This window comes from Rhinolophus hipposideros (genome assembly GCF_964194185.1).
Source record: "Rhinolophus hipposideros genome assembly, chromosome: 12".
NCBI classification, from domain to species: Eukaryota; Metazoa; Chordata; class Mammalia; order Chiroptera; family Rhinolophidae; genus Rhinolophus; species Rhinolophus hipposideros.
Window position 1 is genome coordinate 46,077,207 of NC_138058.1, and position 20,663 is coordinate 46,097,869.

The 20,663-nt window shown below is 44.0% G+C and overlaps 1 protein-coding gene across 1 annotated transcript in view; it reads right to left on the reverse strand.

Moving 5' to 3' along the window:
* Positions 1 to 20,260, reverse strand: part of PRKCE (protein kinase C epsilon) — a 468,189-nt gene extending 447,929 nt beyond the window's left edge. The window contains exon 1 of the mRNA XM_081068797.1: positions 19,078 to 20,260. Within this exon, the coding sequence (XP_080924923.1) occupies positions 19,078 to 19,425 (348 nt within the window). The 5' untranslated portion in view covers positions 19,426 to 20,260. The remainder of the gene's footprint in view (positions 1 to 19,077) is intronic.
* Positions 20,261 to 20,663: the final 403 nt, after the last annotated feature.

The window sequence follows — 20,663 nt, forward strand, 5'->3', positions numbered from 1 at the left end:
CCTTCCCCACCCCCATCCTGCCAGCTGGAGGCTTCCTTGTAAATGGAGGCCTCTCACCTGGGTCCTCTGCAAACTGAAGGCCAATTTCCCAAAGGCTGCTGGGAATTCCAAGTGGTCCTGGCTAAGAAGCAGAGGCCTGACTGCTTCTTGTATGATTTTCAGCCCAGCCCCCCCCCACCCCCATCCACCTCTCCTCCCAACCTAAGATAATGAAAGATTACCATGACAAATAGAGCAGCACACCAAAAAGGAGCAAAGTGAGAGGGAAATAAGGGGTGACCAAACCAGGAAACACATCACTGAATTTCCACAAACCACATAGACCTTAAAACTTGTCAGACTGGTTTAAAATTAGCCAATACCCAGGAAAATTTATTAAATGCAACTGTTATGATTCACTTAGATTCGCTTCAATTCTAAACTGATAAATGACAGTAAAATGGCTATATTTATTTCCCTCAAATTGGTCACAATCCCCCGCTGCTCCTGAGTAAAATATGGGATAAAAGCAAACACTTAAAAACAGCATCATGTTTATACACTGTAGGAAAAGAACAGGTGAAAAGAGGTGAAGACTTGATTTAAGATGATATGGGGCTCCCTGAGTCTTCCTGGTCTGAGTAAACATTTTCTGGAAAGGAGAAAACGTATGTCTACAAAGTGATTTCTCATCCTGGTCCTATTTTGTTTTGCAACATTCTGGACTGTTCTGTTTGTTTGTAATTTATGATGAAGTCCATTCCCCACTTTCTCCCTGGTCAACCAGCCTTCGAAACTGCCACCTCACCCCTTCTTTTCCTTCAACATTTAACCAGCATTGAATTGGAATCAGGCATATGGATGACATGAAGAATTCTTTGCCTTGCTGGGGCAAATGTAAATTAAGATATTGGATCTATAACAGGCATAATCTAAACACAAAAGTCTTGATACCAAAAATAATCAGTTCTCTCATCCACTTCCCAAACAGTTCAACTGCGGCTTCACTTTACCTTCAACTTCAGGACCAGAATTCTCATAAATTACTCCGGGGCACCATAAGAGTGTCTACGAACTCACAAAATCTCCTTCCACTCCCTCAGGCAGCGCCCCCTCTTTTCAGGAAGCAATCTCTCTTTTCCATTTGACTTTCCATAAAGAAGCTGGAGTTTTATTTTTCCTTGGCTTCCAATCTGTGCTTTGGACAGTGCCATAAAATTCCTCAGTAATTTATGGCCTGTTTTTCCTTTAAAGTGGAAAAGCACTAATCTCACAGGGAGGGGTGGGGGATGGGGTGGAAACAAGCCTTTCAAATGTGAAATAATCTAGGAACATGTTCCCTGAGCATAGCCCCTGACCAAGAGCATGGCCTCAGTAATAGCCTGGTCAGAAGGGAGTACCTGCTTTGAAAGATTCCTCTTGACCAAAAAGCTCATCTTAATCTGTCACTGTCATCTCAGTGAAGGACTGCTTCCTCTACATCACTCTTCTAAAATGCCAGCCTATATTACTCATCATATATATATAAATGAGTTTAGTTTATCAGCCAAGAGGAACCCAGGAACCCTGACTGAGCCCGAGGCTCAGAGGGGCTCTTCACTGTCAGATCTCTGCAAGTCATTTTTCCACAATCTTTTCTAATACACAGAGGGAATGAAATATTAAAGTATGCCTTCACAATAGAGTTGATTGGTACGTAGCAACAACCAAGTAACAAATAACTTCTGAAGAGAAGGAGCAAGAGTTAAATTGCACTTGGATAATATTCAGCCTGACCTGGTTCAGGAAGAAGGAAGAACCTTGGGCCTCTGGCCTCAATCCATGTAATTCTATATGAACCATAACATTAGCTTTGCTGCTGCTTTATAAAGGTCACTGGCTAAAGACAGAACAAGTATGAACTGCCAGAATATCATGTAGAAAACCCTGATAATATGGGCCTTATTTGCACTCCTATTTTCATATAAAAACATTCGTCCAACTCAGCCTCTCTCCTATCTTTAGAGTCAGATGCCTATAAACAACAGGAGGAATTCTACTTTTAAAAACAAAGGTTTAGCCTTAACGATAAAATGATTAACAAAAATTAATCGATCGGGGCCGGCCCGGTGGCTCAGGCAGTTAGAGCTCCATGCTCCTAATTCGGAAGGCTGCTGGTTCGATTCCCACATGGGCCAGTGGGCTCTCAACCACAAGGTTGCCAGTTCAACTCCTCGAGTCCTGCAAGGGATGGTGGGCAGCACCCCCTGCAACAAAAATTGAACACGGCACCTTGAGCTGAGCTGCCGCTGAGTTCCCGGATGGCTAAGTTGGTTGGAGCGTGTCCTCTCAACCACAAGGTTGCTGGTTCAACTCCCGCAAGGCATGGTGGGCTGTGCCCCCTGCAACTAGCAATGGCAACTGGACCTGGAGCTGAGCTGCGCCCTCCACAACTAAGACTGAAAGGACAACACTTGACTTGGAAAAACATCCTGGAAGTACACACTGTTCCCCAATAGAGTCCTGTTCCTCTCCCCCAATAAAATCTTTAAAAAAAAATTAATAATGATCGTTTCCTGCTCACTACATCAGTCTCCCTTGGTCAACAGTCCCAAACATATATTGTTTGCTTTAAATAATGGGGGCCAGATTCTCAGGCAGTACTTCCCAGATGACTTTAAGAGATGTTAAGTACTGTCCCCAAAACACTGTTGCATGAACAAATGAGTCTGGCAACACTACTCACTCAAATGCCATCCTGGAGACTAATGGAAAGTAGCATATTAAAGGCTTGGAGAAGTCCTGCAACAAAGGTTTAGCTTTATTTAATCCACTGTTTCCCAAATCTACTTGATCATGGCATTCCTTTTTTGAGTGTGTCTGACCTATTAACTTCTTTTATTCTGCAGAACACATTTTGGGAAACCCTCCTCCAACCTAAAAGGAAGGATTATGCCATTACAGTAGGCTGAATTACAAAGTAAATGCATCCTGACACCTAAAGAATTCTGAAAATGGGGGAGCAAAGAGGGGAATCTTTAAAACAAAAAAAAAAATTCTTTATCATGGCTTTTCCCATCCCTTTGATACCACACAAAGACCAACCCCTCAGTGATAGGCAAATGGTTATCTCAACCAAACAGGCAAGTTTCACCTTTTCTCAGCCCAAAAGGTGGTCTGCTCAACTGCCCCAACCTTAGTTAATAACAGAAGACCAAAGTGAAAAAACAAAAAAAATCAGCCTCCTTTACTGAAAGTTCTGGATACATGGTATTAGCATTAACTTATGGCCAATAAACTAGAGGTATGGATGACGAGGGATCATGGAAGTGTGATGGGTAGAGGGTGGTTGGATCCAATGTGGTCCAGTCATACCTGACAAGGAATCAGGAAACATGTTTTCTCATATTTCCTCTGTCTCTATCAGATTTTTCACTTTGATACAATCACTTAAGTTCTGAGTTCTTATATGTTTCCATCTATGCACGAGAATTTAATAAATATGTTATTAGATAGCTATTTTTATATTCCTTCAATTGGAGGAAAAATGTTCCATGGACCTTTCCCTCACCTGATTATTGCTAAGAGAAAAAGGGGAGGGAAAGAGGAAAGTATTTTAATTTATCTGAATGTCTTTTGAATGAGCTTAAATGTATAAATATATAATAGTATTAAATGTATAAGGGTATTGATAGTGAAACCTTCAGGCCCATGCCTGGGTCTCCTGGATTCATTGTGTTTGGGAGACTAGAGACCTATGCATGTGCAGTAAATAGCCCAGCCCTAAAACCCAAGAGACCCAGGTGTTCATTCATCTGCCAATTCATCATTTAATTTCCCTGCATCTTGATGTCCTCAAAGGTCAAATTAAGAGGTAGAACATGTATGTACTACCACACAAATGTGATGGGAGAAGCGAGAAAAAGGTACAGATTTTTGAATCAATGTATTAACATCGTGCAGTCCCATGAGGGTTGAGGTCAAAATACATTCTTTTCCAAAGCCTCCCCATTCCTGATCAAAAAGCGTAAAACTGTCCCATGACGACTGAAGTGTAGCTAGTGCTGGAGAAACCCACCATGCATCAGAGGGCACGAACTGAGCTCTCTAACCTTGAATTTCCAGCGTTTCAACCCAAGAACCCTGATGTGCCACTATCTGATATTGAATGCCATTTGCAGGGGTTTCAGGACATGGGGGCTCGTGGAGAACACAAGTTCATCAGTTCACTCCTGCATCGTGCGTTGTGATGGGCTTGTTCACGGAAGACGAGTTGGGCAGGTTTTTCAAAACCAGTCGATCCTAGCCATTCTTCAAAAGCAACCTCCTCCACAAAGCTTTCACCAGCTTTCCCCTGGGCAATCGTAACACATCTGCCTTTATGGAAATATCTGGGTGAGCAAATGGGAAGCTTGTGGAGTGCAGAGTGCCCTATCTTCTTGACTTCTTATCTCCATTTTACTGGTGCTCATTAAAAGGGTTGAATTAGAAACTGTGTTCTAGGTCAAAGTTTCTCAATTTTTGTTTATTTATTGTGTTTTTACTGAAACCCACAGTAAGAATTAAGATTATCATACAAATAATACTCGTATAAATAAAATTGACACAGAAGTTTTATAAAGCAATATTTACCCTTACCGCAAGCAGTACATTCTGATAATTTCAATATTGTGCTATTCTATTTCCACATTTAAAACTACTGTTTAAGACACACTTAATTGATTTCATGACCTCAATTGTGGGGTCCTGAGTCATAGTTTGAAAAACTGGTCAAGATGTGCCATTATTCTCTTTTCTCCTGTCTTTCTCCCCGCAAAAAGAATAGATCTTCCACTAAAAGTAGATAAGAATTCTAAAAGTTCATAACTAATTTAAATTTTGAAAGGGTCAAATGAAGCTCACGTGCCTGAAATCCAAATCCCATCAGAGAAGGCATATGGCAGCCTTATGGTGTGTGGTCATCCACAGGACCAGCTCTTCAGCCATCAGACATAAGGCACTGTCTAAATCTTGAATAGTATTAGTGTAATACAGAAATAGATAGATAGATAACTAAAAACAGAATTGATTCAGTATACACATTATCTTGATTATATTTTGTTTATATACCTTTGGGTTTTACAAATACTACCCGCAAAGTTGTTTTCCAAAATAGGCTTCTTTAATTTAGACTTCCACCAATAGGTTAGCACAGGATCCAGTTTCCTCTCACTCTGAAACTGCTGTGATCAGTCTTTGCAAGTGGGCATCTCCCCTTTTGATATTCCTGGGGGCAGGCACCAAGACTTCCCCTGTAGAGCCCCCAATGCCCCCAGCACAGACCAGGCCCAGAGCAGGGCCCCAGCCCCAGAGTACGAGTGGCTTCTGAGCACAGTACTCATAAGGACGTGCACATGTGAACCTTGTGAAGAGTGCTCCGTCTGGGCTCTGCATCGGCTCCTAGCGGAGGGAAGGACTTTAAAACACATTCCTGATGGGCCTTATCTACTCCCCAGGTGCTCAGGAGACTGTCTCAGTCTACAAAACTACTGTACATCCCACCCACAAGGGGACAGCCACATGACTCCGTTTTCCTGCTTGTTTCTGAATCACTGTCTTATCTGTCTTCCTCCCTTTCCCCCCCTAAAATACTTGGCTTTACAGTTGTCTGTGAATAGTCATATGATAAGCAGTGATAAAGAAAATATGTTAAAGAGCCAAGAAAGGATAAGGAAGCAGAGAAAGAGACGTGTTCTCTTGTGCACGGGGGTGGGCTTCTAAGACTCCAGTTTCCTAGAAACAAAGCCAGCAGATCATTTTTAAACCTTCAGCCCCAACAACGTGAAAGACTGAAGTAGACTATTTGGCTGAGACACCCAAATGCTGCTCTGTGTTATTAGGACTTAGGGAAATAAGATCTGAGCTCCACTCTAGTCCCTACGAGGGACAATCTCTACCCTCAATTTCCCCATCTGTGAACTTTGGATGAAAATGCGATCCCCCTCCCCAAATCCCAAAGAGATTCATTATTACTACTTTCATAGGTGTGACCTGTTTCATTTTTCAGAGGTACACTAAATGAGTCTTGAAACCCAGTGAGGCAGACAGAGCCAGTATAACTATTCCCATTATACAGTTGATAAAACTGAAGTTCAGAGAGGTTCATTTCTTCCCCAGGTCACACAGCTCATTCGTGGTGGACCTGAGTTGATAAAGAACGAACCAGCAAACTGTTAATGCAGCACTTTGTGAATGGATGCTGGCCTATAAATGCTTGAAAGCAGGCAGCAAACGCAAACTTGGCCAACCACAGTCATTTCCTACATACTCATTACAATGAGAACTACCGTCTATCTAAGGCATGACCCTCAGATGAAAAGCACCCCCAACTCCAGGCAACCCTCAGACACACAGAATCAAATCAAATGGACTCTGACAACATAATAAGTCCCACATAATCTACAATTTATTTTTTACAATAGAATTCTAATAATAGTAATAATAGCTAACATTTTTGAGTGCTTGTCAGTGACACTTTTCTAAACACTTTCTATGCATTGTATTGTTTATTCCAAACAACACAATTAGATATCACTGATCTTGTTTTACAGATGAAGAAATGAAGGCTCAGAGAGGTTACACAACTTGTCAAAAAGTCACACAGCTGGTTCACGTGTGCAACAAGGATTAGAACCTGCCTCCCTGCAGTGCAAAATCTTTGCATTTGACCATGATGCCACCTGCTTCAATATGCAGTGGCTATGCGGCATGTTTTTCCATTTTCTTAATAACAACAACAACAAATATATATATATATATATATATGTATATATATATATATATGTATACACACATATATATATATACACACACACACACACACACACATACAGAGGATGCAAAAAATGTATATACATTTTAAGAAAGGAAAAAATATATTACATATATTATATATATATATATGTTTGGGAGGAAGAGGGGATATATGGGAATTCTACTTCCTGATCAATATTTCTGTAAACCTAAAACTCCTTTAAAAAATGGTTCATCAGTTTTAAAAAAATAATGCCGAAGTCAAAGAGAAACATCCTCCCCATGTTAGCACCCTCCTTTACCTTTTTCTTTTTTAAAATACATAAAGGTGTGCATGTGGGTGTATAATTTTTAAAACATTACGTTCTTCTCTACCGTGGAAGAAAGGAGAATATCCCAGAACAATTATATAAAGAACATCTATTATTTAGGTAAATATTACATTAAATGTTAGAAATTAATGTTAAAATTTATTTAACCAATCAAGCATCTATAATATTCAAGGCAGCATGCCAGATGTTAGTACAAAATGGCATGAGCTTTTATGCTCAGGGACATTTTCTGCCCCTGCAAGAGAACAGAGACAGAGAGTATCCAATCGTCAACAATAGACACTGATGATTTTAAATGGAAGGCACAAATCGTAAATGTTACCAGGAATTCAAGGGCCAAAAGAGCTGTAGGCTGGAAAGTTCTAGGAATGATGGCCCATATAGGAGGGAGACCTGACTGGGTGGTGAGAGTATTCCAGGAATATAGACATGGGGGATCAAAGGACAAAGAAAAATCGGTATAGAGGACAGAAACAAGCCGTAGCACACAACATGTGGGTCCACTTAGTAGAAAATGGGAAAGAGGAAGGGTACAAGTTATGCAGAGCCCTGAATGCCTGGCATGATGATGAGGCTAGACTCTATTCTACAAGCAACTGGGGGTGTGAGGAGACAATCGTGGGTTCTGAGCACCCCAAAAGGGTATTTAGTGCCATTGCACAACTCTTGCACAAATCCCCTCAATTCCGAGGAAGGAGACTAATAAAAAGACGAAAATCAATCCTAAAGCTGTCATCAGGCATGAGAACTCGGACACCTAGAACTTAAAGGAGATAGTTTTTTTCTAAAATGAAAAAAATATATTTTTTTAAACCAGCTAGGTGGTCATGGGGGATTGTGCACTTTCTGGGAAGAGAGTCCTGATATTCCCCATGGGAAAAAGAAGAAGCTGTGGCGTCCTGTGGCACACAACAGGTCAATGGGATGGACTGAACTTCAAACATTCAGGCAAGAGGCAGCCTTCGTGATTCTAGACGTTTTCAGAAGGGGTCCCCGATCAAACACCATGTTCCCTATTTTTGGATAATGCTGGAATTATTTGAACAAGATGCTAAGCCTTCCATTTGAAAGTGACTGCAAACTTATGGGAGTACAGTAATCTTTTTTAAAAGCCTGGCTATTTTTCCACCCTTGTTACTCCTCAGCAATTTTGACGTCCTGGACAAAAGCAAAGTCCTGCTCTCTAAACGGAGCACCTTTGTATACTGCCTACATTTGGGCTGGGACAACAGAGAAATCAATGTGCACTGCATTAAACGTGGGGCTTACATAGAGACACATGATAGGAAAATGAAGTTGGATGCCTTGACCCAGAGAAATGGGACGGACACCTGGACCACAGCAAAAGGGCTGTAAAAAAGCCTCAAACTTCAATTACCGTATTAGGCCCACAAGCGAATGCAGCTGATGTTCAGGTTAAACTACAACATGGCCTCTGCTTTTCAAAAATGCAAAAGAAAGCAACGCGTCAGGTAAATCAATCCATTGGGACCAACTCCCACCCCAGGGACCAATTAAGAAAGGCCAAGTGTGGAATTCTAATGCTACACACTTGAAATTCTTCAAACCCTGAATTCCTATTTCCTGTAGCCAGCTTATGTCAGAGAGGGAGAAAGGCAGGGACTGGAAAAGGTTTTGCTCAAAACTCCTCAGTTGGTACTTCCTGAACAACATCTTCAGACAGAAGTACAATTCGACCTGTATCTAATAATAAATACTAATTGTAGACATTTACTATAATAATGAATTACCATTTAAGAACTTGTTAGAAGCTAGACACATTTACATGTTTCATCTATTATTATAATAACTCTACAAGATAGCTATTATTCCCATTTTATAGATGAGAAGACCGGTACAATAATTTGGTTAAATAATTTGCCCAACATCATGCAGCCCAAATTGATATAACTAGAATTCAACCCACAACCGACTCCAAAGCCCACCGTATTGTTTTAGATTCATGAATTTGGATAAACCACCACTCAATTACATGAAGGGTGCTACAAAGCGATTCTCCACTTTTAGCAGTCCTATCAAGAAATAAACAACAGAAAATTAACAGAAAATACAGCATGGAGACTAAGGTTAGGCCTCAGGATAGATTTCATTGATAACCAAGAGTTCAATACATCATGAGTGACTTTGTTCAACACTTTGCTCCAAGCAAAATTCCCAGAACACAGAAAGTATTCAATATGTATTTGTTGAATGGCTAGCTGGCTAGTTGGCTAGCTGGCTAGATGGATGAATAGATTAACGAATGAATGTCCATTCTATCCACTGTCCCCTTTCTTAGGATAGCTTGTTTTGGTGTGTGTGTGTGTGTGTGTGTGTGTGTGTGTGTGTGTTTAATTAAGCAATTATCTCTGGATTGCATTCCTACTTTAATCTCACTACCTTTCTGACTGCCCAAAATGCTAAAAAACTTCAACATTTTTAACACTCTTCTTCCAATTCAGAGAGGCTCCCTTTCCTGTCTACTCAGATTCCATTTTCTTCAAAGCCTGGGTCAAAACCTTACTAGGAAGACTTTGCTAACTATTAGAACCCCTAGATATCCCCCTCTCCTGGGAATTCCTACAGTTGTTCAACTTCCTGGTTTCATAAAAAGCTGTTAATATTGAATCCCCCAATGGCCCACTTGAGGAAAGTCCATTTTTTTAATCTAATTATAATAGTTTTCAACACATATCCACAAAACACTGGTTCTATGGTGTTAATAATTTTTTCATAAATAAGAACATTCTATGATGATATCTTCATCATAGAAATCTGTGGTTATGTATAGGGGTGTACAAGTCCCTTTGCTGTAGGCCATCTGGGAGACTTGAATATACTAACATGCATATGACTGTACCGTTTCCCAACATCTCTGATGACAGCCACCTGAAAATATGCTAAGGTTCCTCCTACCCTTAGGATGCCACTCTGGCAAACATGGGTTGGGTGGCTGCACGCTCCAGCCTTGCTAGCTGCCTGATGACACTGGCAGCTGCCTACAATGGTGGACCTGATCATAATTCCAGAAGGTAGGGAGATGGATTCATCGACCCTGCATTCTAGAAATTCTGCTTGCTTGTTTGTTTGTGTTCAGAATATCCTTTGAGTGGCTCAGTGATACACGAAGAGGGCTCCAGTTTAAGACTACATGTATTTTTGTGAGACTTGAATACTAGGTAAAGAAGCAAGCTACCAAAAATTGCTTTGTGATGTTGATCATGACAATGAAGAAATGTGAGGAGGAAACAAAAGCAGAACCTGGCAGTTTGTCAGAGGAGACAAAACTTAGCTTCATAGAGAGTAATAAAGATGACATATTATCAAGCACTAGGTTGAGCAAAGTCAAGGCCCAGAATGCTGAAAGCCAAGTCAAGGTCCTCGTTAACAGAGGCCGTACAGAGCATCTAGAGTATGCTAACTCCTGCTTCACACATGTGGAATCTAAGGTCCAACACCACCAATTAATAGAAGTTGCCTGACTCCTCAGTCAGTAAATTTCCCAGGGAAACAAAAAAAAATATTATTCAACCCTGAAGAGGTGAGGTCTAGGCAACCTGGCTCTGACAAGGCTTGTGATGAGCTCTGCTTCTTAGTTGTAATTTTATATACCAGTATATTTATGTTATTTCTTGATAAATATTGTTGTCTCCTACTAGATTATCTACTCCATGAGAGGAGAGACCAGCTCCTGGTGTGCTGCCTGGCATATAAGGTATTCAATAAGTATTTGCTAAATGGATGAAAGGATGGCAGGGATAATGAGTGAACACACCACATTGTCCACTGGTTAAAATATTTAGTGGGTTCCACCTTCTTTTTTCAGCATTGTACCAGATGATGAACTTTATAAAGGGCAGACTGTAAGTCAGTGTGATTAAAGAGTGCTGCCTATTTGAGCTTCTACAAGAGAGACCCCAAAGAGGCAGACTTTCATTCAACCCACTGATGAATAAGTAGGTTGTATGAACTTCCTGAATGGCACACAGTCTGACTGGTGAGCCACCGGGGGAAGATACTTCCTGCTCAGAGATGCTTACATCTGGCTGGGGAGAGAGCATTGGCACCAAGAGACACTAGTCTGAAAAAACAAGCAAATCATTTCCGGAAGGACATCAGCAAAATCAAAGACTTTTTCCCTCAATAATTAATTACGGATTCACCCACTATAATTTTTCTAAACACTCTTGAACCTGATTACTTTGTTACTCTGATCGACTTTTGGGGATCATTAGCTCAATGAGTTTACTCCTTCGTAGCAAACAAAGGTGACTTTTCACTAGCTTAAAAACTACCTCTCTGGGCCTTCAAGGTGAGGTAGAGGAGACCAGGAGGGGGCGGGGGCAGGGGAGGTCCTCCTTTCCGCACTTGCATTTGGTAACAGGCTTGTGCTTCTCCTCTTCCTCCCAGGTGTGGTATTACCGAGCTCAGTCATCTTCCCTCTGCAGTTTCCATTCTATTTAGAAGTCAGTGAGCTACAATGACAACAGTGTGTTCCTGTCCTCTTGGTTCTTTGGCCACTTCACGTGGGTTCAGTCAGAAAACTGGATTTCCAACAGGTACAGCCCTGCTGATTAGCATAATAATAGATTGTAATTATTTAACAAGCCCATACATACCAAGAGGAGCTTTGAGAGAAATAGTTTTTGCCAAGTATAGCTTTTATTTATGTAAAATACTGCAAGCTTGCTCTGGAGTTCTTTTAATCTAAGTGAAACCTCTGGAAGCTTTGTCTGCATATACCTCAATGAGCTCTGTGAGTTCAGGCGCTGGAATTTAAAATTTCACTTCTTGTTGCTACCAGATACAAAAGGTTTTGTATCTAAAGTCTTTAAGAGAATTTAAATTTGATTTTAAACTCTGCAAAGGAAGGACAAGCGGGCCTTTTCCTTCTCCTTTCATTCCATTATCTTGCATGGGCCCTAGGCACCTAGAGCGTATACAATTCCTTCTTTTAGAAACCTCAGACTTGATGGAGATGCTTCAGCTTGGTGCAGATTGCTACATGGAAATAATATAGCATTCCCTCATCAAAACATCTTTAGGGATCACACAGATTTTTATAAAGTACAACATCTTTTTCTTCTTCCTTCTTTCAACCGCACAGAAAGATTGTTTAAGGAGTCCACTTGATTGCATACCATATTGGTTTTCCCAACTAGACTTCATACTCCTCAGAAGCAGGAATGATACCATATACAGCTCTTGTTTCACCAAGCCCTCAATGTCTACATAGTGCTGGGAAATACACACTTGATAATGAAATGCATTCATTCACTCAACAGTATGCCAGGAACTGTTGTGGGTGCCAAGAATACAGCAGTAAACAAAAACCTTTGCATTTACAGAACCTCTGTACTGGTGTTAGAGATAGACAACAAAGGTTAAACAAGAAAAATATATAATATATAAGACAGCGATAAAAGCTAAAAAGCAAAATAAAGCAAGAAAGGCGTATATAAAGTATCAAGAAGAAGGTAGAATTTTATATAAGATTGCCAGAAAAGCCCTTACTGAGAAAGTAATATTGGTAAGGACTTGAGCCATGAGAGTATCTTGGGAAGGAACATTCTATAAAGATGGAATAGCAAGTGCAAAGACTAAGGCAGGAACCTGGGGACTATTTTTAAGGGATGTCAAGAGAGCCAATATGGCCAGGAGAGGAGTGAACAAAGAGTAACAGGCGACGAGGTCAGAGAGTTCACAACAGAAGGCCTGACCATGTTAGCCTAGGGGGATTTGTGAGCAGAGTGATATGACCTGATGAAGTTGGGGAAACCAGTTAGGAGGCTGTTGAAATAATCCAGGTATGAGATGATAGGGACTTGGGCCAGAGTGGTGTCAGCAGAGGCATGGAAAGATCATCAGATCTGGGATATGTTTTGAAAGTAGAGACAACAGATGGACTGGATATAAGGCGTTAAGAATGGCTTCTCATGGTTTCTAGCCTGGGCAACTGGACGGATAGAGTTGCCATTTTTCGAGATGTGGAAAACTATGAGGGGCTCAGATCAGGGAAGGGAGAAATCAGGTGTACAGTTTTGGATATAACTGCCTTTGAGTTGCCCTTCATACAATCAAATGGCAATACCAAGAAGGCAGTCACATATATGAAGAGTTCAGGTATGGGCTGGAATTAGGAATTTAAAGTCAACAGCGTTGAGAATGTATTAAAATCCATGAAACTAGGTGAAATTAGTATAGTAAAACCAAAATAGCAGCTCCCAAATATCCTTATTTCCAATTACTCATATGCTTCAATACATAATTAACCTTTGACTACAGTGGCCACAATTCCTAGACGTCTCAAAACAATCTCATTTCTAGTAATTCTAGTATTTCCAAAATGACAATTTGGTAAGTGTAGCTAAATTAAATTTCTTTTGAGGTGATGTGAGACTTTTCATATAAATACATTCACAAATCCAGGAGAAAAATATCTTTCACGGGATCTATGTTCTGGTTTAAGATTCTAAAACTATAAATACACACAGGTAATTCTTCACATATTAATAATATTGTTAGAATGTATTGCAGCCTGGGCCTTTGCTAAGAACTTTACATAGATTCCGTTCTCTTTCACAACAATCCTAAGAGGTAAGAACTATTATATTACCATATTACAGATGAAGAAATAGGTTTCTAATAGATTAAAGAAACAGATTAAGTCACATGCCCAAAGACAGACAAGCAGTGAGTGGTAGGAAGCACCCTGTAACTAGAACTCAGAATTTCCAGGGAAAGGAACCCACTGAGAAGCTAGGGAACTGAGGGCCTCAGATATTCTCTAACTCAGCTGCTGGTCAAAAACACATAGGAGAAACAGGACAGCCGGACAAGTCCTGACTGCCCCTGAGGCCTGAGGCCCTTTAAATTCAGGGCCCCAAAGCCATGCAGCTATCTCGCCATGTGTGGATAGCACGGGGGAGTTGTTAAACCACCAATTATGTACCAAAGGGAGCAATATTTAATTAGAAGGTAAGTATTATAAGAATCAGTAGGGAGTAGAGTAGCAACAGATCCACAGAACCTCAGCTGTTAGTGGACAAAGTCAGGCTTTAGGTGCATAAAAAGGGTTCATGGACCACTCCCAGTCCTTCCACACCCACTTTCCAGACCCTCCCTCCCTACCTCGTTCTATTTTGGGGATTTTCAGAGATCCTTTCAGATTTCCCTATAAAAGTCCTGAAGAGATACGCCTCTGGGCAGTATATTCCAAGGTGTGCCCAGGCCACCATCAGGATGACACTCAGCAGAGGCTTGTTTGACCATCTGTGTCCTCAGGCTCCACTCAGGGCATCAGCATCTGCACCAAGAGGGCCTCTGCATTGTAACAATCTTCCCAGGGCATTCTGGGGCTAAAAGGCAATCACAGCCCCAGAGCTTAACTTCTCCACAGGATGTATAGGCCTATCTCCCTGGGTCAGCAGGGTAGGATGATTTGGAGGAGTCCTGTGAATGGGCTATTTTAGAAATATGAAACAGAAACATTAGTGTCCCATTTCCTGCCAAAAGAGACTACCCTACTGAAGAGGAATATTTTGGAGACTATGAAAAGCTAGCTTCTTGGGGTCCTGTAGAAGAATCAGCTCAGTAAAGAACCCTCTTTAGGGCCAGCCCCGTGGAAGGCTTAGGGAACATAAACAAGTACAGCAGTTAAACAGTTATGGAGCCCTTACTAAGGGTCTGGCATTGGTCTGTAGATTTTACCTCCTATTATCCCATGACAATCCCATTTTAGTACAGCTAGGTACTTTTCCTCTCACACACTTTTTTTACAGAGGGAAAAACAGAAGCACGGGTTAAATAGCTCACTCAAGGTCACGAAAGTGGTTGGTGCTAGAGAAGCTGCCTGAATCCAGAGTGCTGCCCTTAAGGGCTCTGCTGAACCACCTCTCAAAAGATGCCTTTTTGTCATTACTGCTGTATTATGAGCACCTCTCCTACAGGGCGAAGCAAGAGAGTGACACAAACCAAATATGTCTTCAGGCAGGGGTGGGACAACACCGGGGAACTGAGCTCAGTGTAAATTACTGAGGTGACGATAGAGCAAACTCCTGAGTGTGAAGGGGACCGCCAGCTGTCCCTGGTGTGCCCTGTGTACCCTCTCTGCCATCTCCTGTACCCCCCACCGTCTGTCCTAAATGTAAATGTAGCTCCATCCAGCTTCTGGTTCGAACATAAATTCCCATACTTCTCGTTTACACAATTAGGCTTATAAATCTTGCTTGAGGACTTACAAAGTTCTACTGTAAAATTTCAGGACATCTATATGTACAAGATCTTGATACATTAATTATCTGGAGCCCTCCCCCACCTGCAATTTCTATTCTAGCCCAGCGTTTCTCACAGCAGGGTCTGATCCAAGACTGGAGGACAGCTTGTTGAAAATGAGGACTCCTAGTACTCATCCTAAACCCCAGAATGAAAATCTCTGAAATTAGGCAGCAGGGTCTATATTCTTAGTGATTCTGATGCAAACCAAAATCTGAGTAGGGTTATTATCTCTTTCTTGGAAAACCCGAGCTATTGCAACAGTGTTTAATGGGATTCTGCTTCAAGCACAAGTGAAATCTTGCCATCTCTCTGTAATAAGCTTTCTCTAAAGAACCCCCTTTGTCATCACAACTGATATATTTCTCATTATCTGGAGAATAATTAACTCAGCCTGGCTTTTAAACATTTTGAAATCCACCTGTTTTCTAAACTCTCTCCCACACCAATGTTTCCAAAGCATGTCCCCCACATCACTAATGATTTTAAGAGGTACCTGAGGTGAATTTCTTTTTATTTAGAAGCCACGTGTTCATTTTAATGTGAATGAAGAAAAATCATAACTATCATATCTAAACCCTGGATTTCATGAATACTGGGGCTCGAGTGGAAAGTAAAAGAATCAATGTTTTAAAACTATTAAATGAATAATTGCACAGGCAGTATTCAGATAAAAGTCTTAAATTTGGGAAACCTGATCCTGCCTGCTCCTTTCTGACAGCCATCCTCAGTTTCAGCCATGCTTCTCCGTTCTCCAACTCTGACCACAGGCATTCTCAGCCTTTATTCCAGCTGTGTCCATGCCCATGGAACGCTGCCCCCTCTTGTAAATACCTCTTTAAATGTTACTCACATTTCACACCCAGTGCATGCCTCCTTCCAGGAACCCTCCAGATTCTTCCAGCTCTCCTAGCATACTCCCTTTGCGAATTCCTTTAACATACTCATTTAGAACCTAATTGCTGTTTAAGTGTCCATCTGTATCTAGTTAGTGCCATTTCCCTAGTGAAATGGAAGCCGCTTGAGAGTCACCCAGGGTCTCTTTTACCAGTGGATTAGAGTGCTCAAACTTCCCTGGTTGGATCTGAGCACCAAATAGGAACTCGGTGAATACATGTGAATTCATCGTGCCACTGAATGAAATGTTTCACAGCAAGGAGAGAAGCAGCTATTTCACGCCCTCCACATCTCCTTACTTCAGGCCAGATTTCTTAGTCATACCTGACAAACGGTGTATCTCTTCATCACTGCCTGGTAAAGAGCACAGAGGCCTGAGCCTGGGGAATTCTCCCCAATGGTGTGATTCTGTAGGTGTCCCATGGCTGACAGGAATGGGAAAGGTGACCTTAGTCAGCCTAAGTGCAATCTGTCTTTGTTTCCAAGGGCCAGTCACCTCTGTTGATGCATGCCCACCCTTAGGCTGGAGGAACCAGAATGCCCACAGCATCCTCTCATTGAAAACAACACTAGATGAGCAAAGAGAACCAGCTCCATTATTTGATTCATCATCCTATCATTTGAGTCTTTCTGTATCTCAAGTGTTTCAATCTAATACCTGTCATACTTAATTCACACTTGCTATAAGGCAAAAGAGATGATTTTGAAAATACTTTAAATTGTCACGTACAATAAAAACATTCAGGGTTACAGCACATAGATCTACAGGGAGCACAGACTGGGAGGCCGGGGGCTCAGTTTTCCCCTGGGCAAGTGGTGGACAGTAGGAGGTATGGGCCTTACAGCCACCCACCCTTTGCCTGTAATGTGACCTCAGGTACCCACTTAGCTTCTTGGGGACACAATGTCCTTGTCTGTAAAACGTGCCTGTCCACGAGATGATCTCTTCTAGGGCCAAATCCAACATGAATTTGAGACCCTTACAGAATGGTAACCAAGCAAGACTAATGCCCACTGCGTGATTCACTGGTAGTGCTCAAAAGTGGGACTGGTGTCCTGATATGCCCAGAGTTTGGGTGGGCCCCAGCAAAGCATCAAGACACCTCTTCCGCCAACCAAGTCTGTTTTGTGGATAAAAGCAGACCTGCTGTTCATGCTACCTGCTCTCTGCCTCCTATCCAACTCCCTCCTGTGCATACACAGCAAAAATCCCCATCTCCTCATTACCACAGTCATGTTTTTTTCTTCTCCTTCCTATTCTAAACCAACAACTTCAAAACCACAGATTTTCAGTGTTAAGGTCTGGCTCTGAAATTAGTTCTCCGTTCAGCTCTCCCTCAGATACACACTGCTTTCATGAGTAAAAGAAGTAATGGCCATATGTGGAAAGGATGTTGGGGAATGAGTGGGAACTCTGGTAGCAGGAAGGAGGCAGAGGTGTAAGGGGCATTGGTGAAATGAAATAGAATGGAATGGCTGTGTGTTCTCTGGATTCTGTAAAGATTTACCTGCTTCCCAAAGTGTAAGACACAGATCTCCTAGGGTTGTACCTGGTGTGGTGTGTTGGAGCTTCCCTGCAATCCCTGTAACCATGGTTTGGGGCAGAATACATCACAGCCCTGAGCATAAAGAGAACAAACTTTTTCTGATTTTCCCCTAAAAGTCCACTGCTTGAAAACCTATGTAAGGTAATATGCCAAGGTGATTCATATGCAGACTCTGACCCTAGGACAATTATGAAGTTATTTGTTCTCAATAAATAGGTGATTCCTCTACAGCTCTCCATGAGAAGCAGATACCTCTCTTTCTGTGTAAATCAAAGAACCCTGAAAACATATACACCCAGAGCCATACCTGATCTTAGTGGAAACATGCGACAAATCTGAAAATATAAAAATCCATTTCCTCATTTAACGCCATCCCTCCAAGAACAGCTAAAACAAGGTTGCTTCTCTCTGCTTCTCTGAGTGCCAAGGTTGAGTGCATTTGTCTCATATGGTACACAGACAAGGCCTCTTTCCAAGTCCCTAATATTTTGACAATGTAATCAATTAATTCAATCTCAGACTTAGAAATGGTATGTCAGTGCACAGAATCTTGAAAATTAAAACAGGGAAACAATACAACTTTAAGTAGTTTTCAAAGCACTCATTTCCAATTACAAGCAGAACCATGTTTGATGGTTACAACACTCATTCTGGATGGATGGGCAATGCAGTGGGCAAATCAAGCTCAGCGAATGTTTCTTGGACCCTGGAGGGGACATCCTAGAGGAGAACACGTTTTTCTTCCTGTATGTCAGAAGATGAGCTAACCACCACGCAACAGAACAGAAACGAGCTAGCTTCCTCCAGGAGGGGAAAATAAAGCAGCTCCTCACTCAGCGACGCAGGACAAAGCCAGGACGTGCAAGAAGCCTTCAGTCTAGGGCTCCACGTGCTTCTCCAAGGACAGAGGAACCCACCCACACACAATCACACACAGCCAGCCCACTACACGCCTGCGGAAGGCGCCAGGTTCTCCGCCGGCCCTCAAGCATTGGAGGCTCTGTGCTCTCCCAGCTCGCGAGCTCCGGGTAGCACTCGCTGTCTGGAGGGGGCAGAGAGCCCAGACCCTCTTTCCAAGTCTCCTCTTCCTGGCTCCAGTGCCTACCTCTCCCCAACTATCAAATAGTGTGCTTCTCCAAGGTAACTGTGACTTACCTACACACACAGACCCCAAACAGCAGTAAGTCCCCGCGCCCCACGCCCAGTGCCAAGGCCTTCTGTGTCCCCTGCACCCCAACCCCACAGCCGGGCTCCCGGCTGGGAGGCGCTCGACTCACCCAGTCCTCGAAGTGGCGGCTCCCGTTCTGCAGCAGCTCCTCAAACTGGATGGTGCAGTTGGCCACGAAGTCGTCGTAGCCGATGGGGGCGTCGTGGAAGACAGCCAGCTCGATCTTGCGCCCGTTGCACACATCGGTGACAAACTCGTCGTGCCAGGCCGGGCTGTTGGTCTTTTGCTTAGTGGCCGTTTGGCCGATGCGCGAATCGTCCACGTTGAGGGCGATGTAGGGGTCAAGAAGGAAAGTCTGTGGCCGGGGTCCCACTGCATGGCGCAGGGACCAGGCTGTGGGCTTCAAGCTCACGGCCTCGCAGATTTTGATCTTAAGAAGGCCATTGAACACTACCATGGTCGGGGCGGGGCGTGGGAGCCGGGGTCACTCCGTCCGCCCGGGGGGCAGGATGAAGAACCGACGCCCCGGCGCTCCAGCTACGAGGACTCCTGGGTCCCCTCTCGCCCCACCCCACGCTCTCCCTACACCTTGGAGCGTTGCGCCCTGGAGCGGGCGATTCTCAGCGAGTGCATGTATTTCCTCGCCGGGTTCCTAACGGAAAACAGGGAGGGGGGGAGAGCTGGGGAATGTCCGTGTTAGGAGCGAGTCTCTCCCCCCCTACCACCAGCAGCACCTCCAGGAGAGGAGAGGAGCTGTCGGCTCCGCTGCCCGCCGCGGGGACTGTCTCGCCGCCTCCCTGGCTCTCCGGGTCCCGGCTGCGGGGAGGCGGGCGCCGCGCCCGGCGCTTACCTACCTTTCCGAAACATAATCCCCGGGAAATTTCGACTCCGGGAGGGCGAGGGGGCGGTGGGACGGGGCGGGGACGAGAACGGGGGCGCAGATTTCAACCCGGATCCTCTTCTTGCACCCAGCGCCTGCCTCTGGCCGCGCGGGGCGGGGGCTGGACCGAAGGATGTTCAGTCTATCCGGAGGGATGCATGTCGAGAGGAAATGGTCCTCCTCGGAGCCAAATTTTTAAAAATCCGCAAGCCCCACCGCCAGGCTGGCCGCCGCCTCTCGGGCGAAGCAGCGCCGCGCCGCAGTCGGCGTTCCCGAGGCGCCAGGAGCCCGGAACCTCACATCCGCGCGGGCTGGGAACCGGGGTGGCAGCCGCTCCGGCTCCGGGCGCAGGCCGGCCCCCGGCGGTGCGCAGCGCGGCGGCGGGGCCGGGACTGCGAGTCGGCGCGGCCCCACCTCCTGGGCGCCGGCGCCCGCCCGCCCGCCCGCCCGCCCGCCGCTCTGCTCGCGTCCCGGCTTCGGGCTGCCGCTCGCTCGCCGCCCGCCCGCCCGCCCGCTTTTCCCCCTCGGTCCCTTCTCCCTCCGTCGGTGTGCGAGCGAGTCTCCCTCCCTCTAATGCAGGAAATGCGCAAAAGACGTCAGAGTGTGTGTGTGTGTGTGTGTGTGTGTGTGTGTGTGTGTGTGTGTGTGTGCACGCGCGCGCGCTCCTGTGTTTGGGGAAATAGAAAGTTTTGCCGGTTGGGGGAGCAATACGGGAAAAGTGAGCCGAGGAGAGGACGGCCGAGAGCCGGCGAGCCTGCCCGGGTGGCGGCGGCGGGCGGGGGAGCGGGGCAGGGACCCCGCGTGGGAGCCCGGGG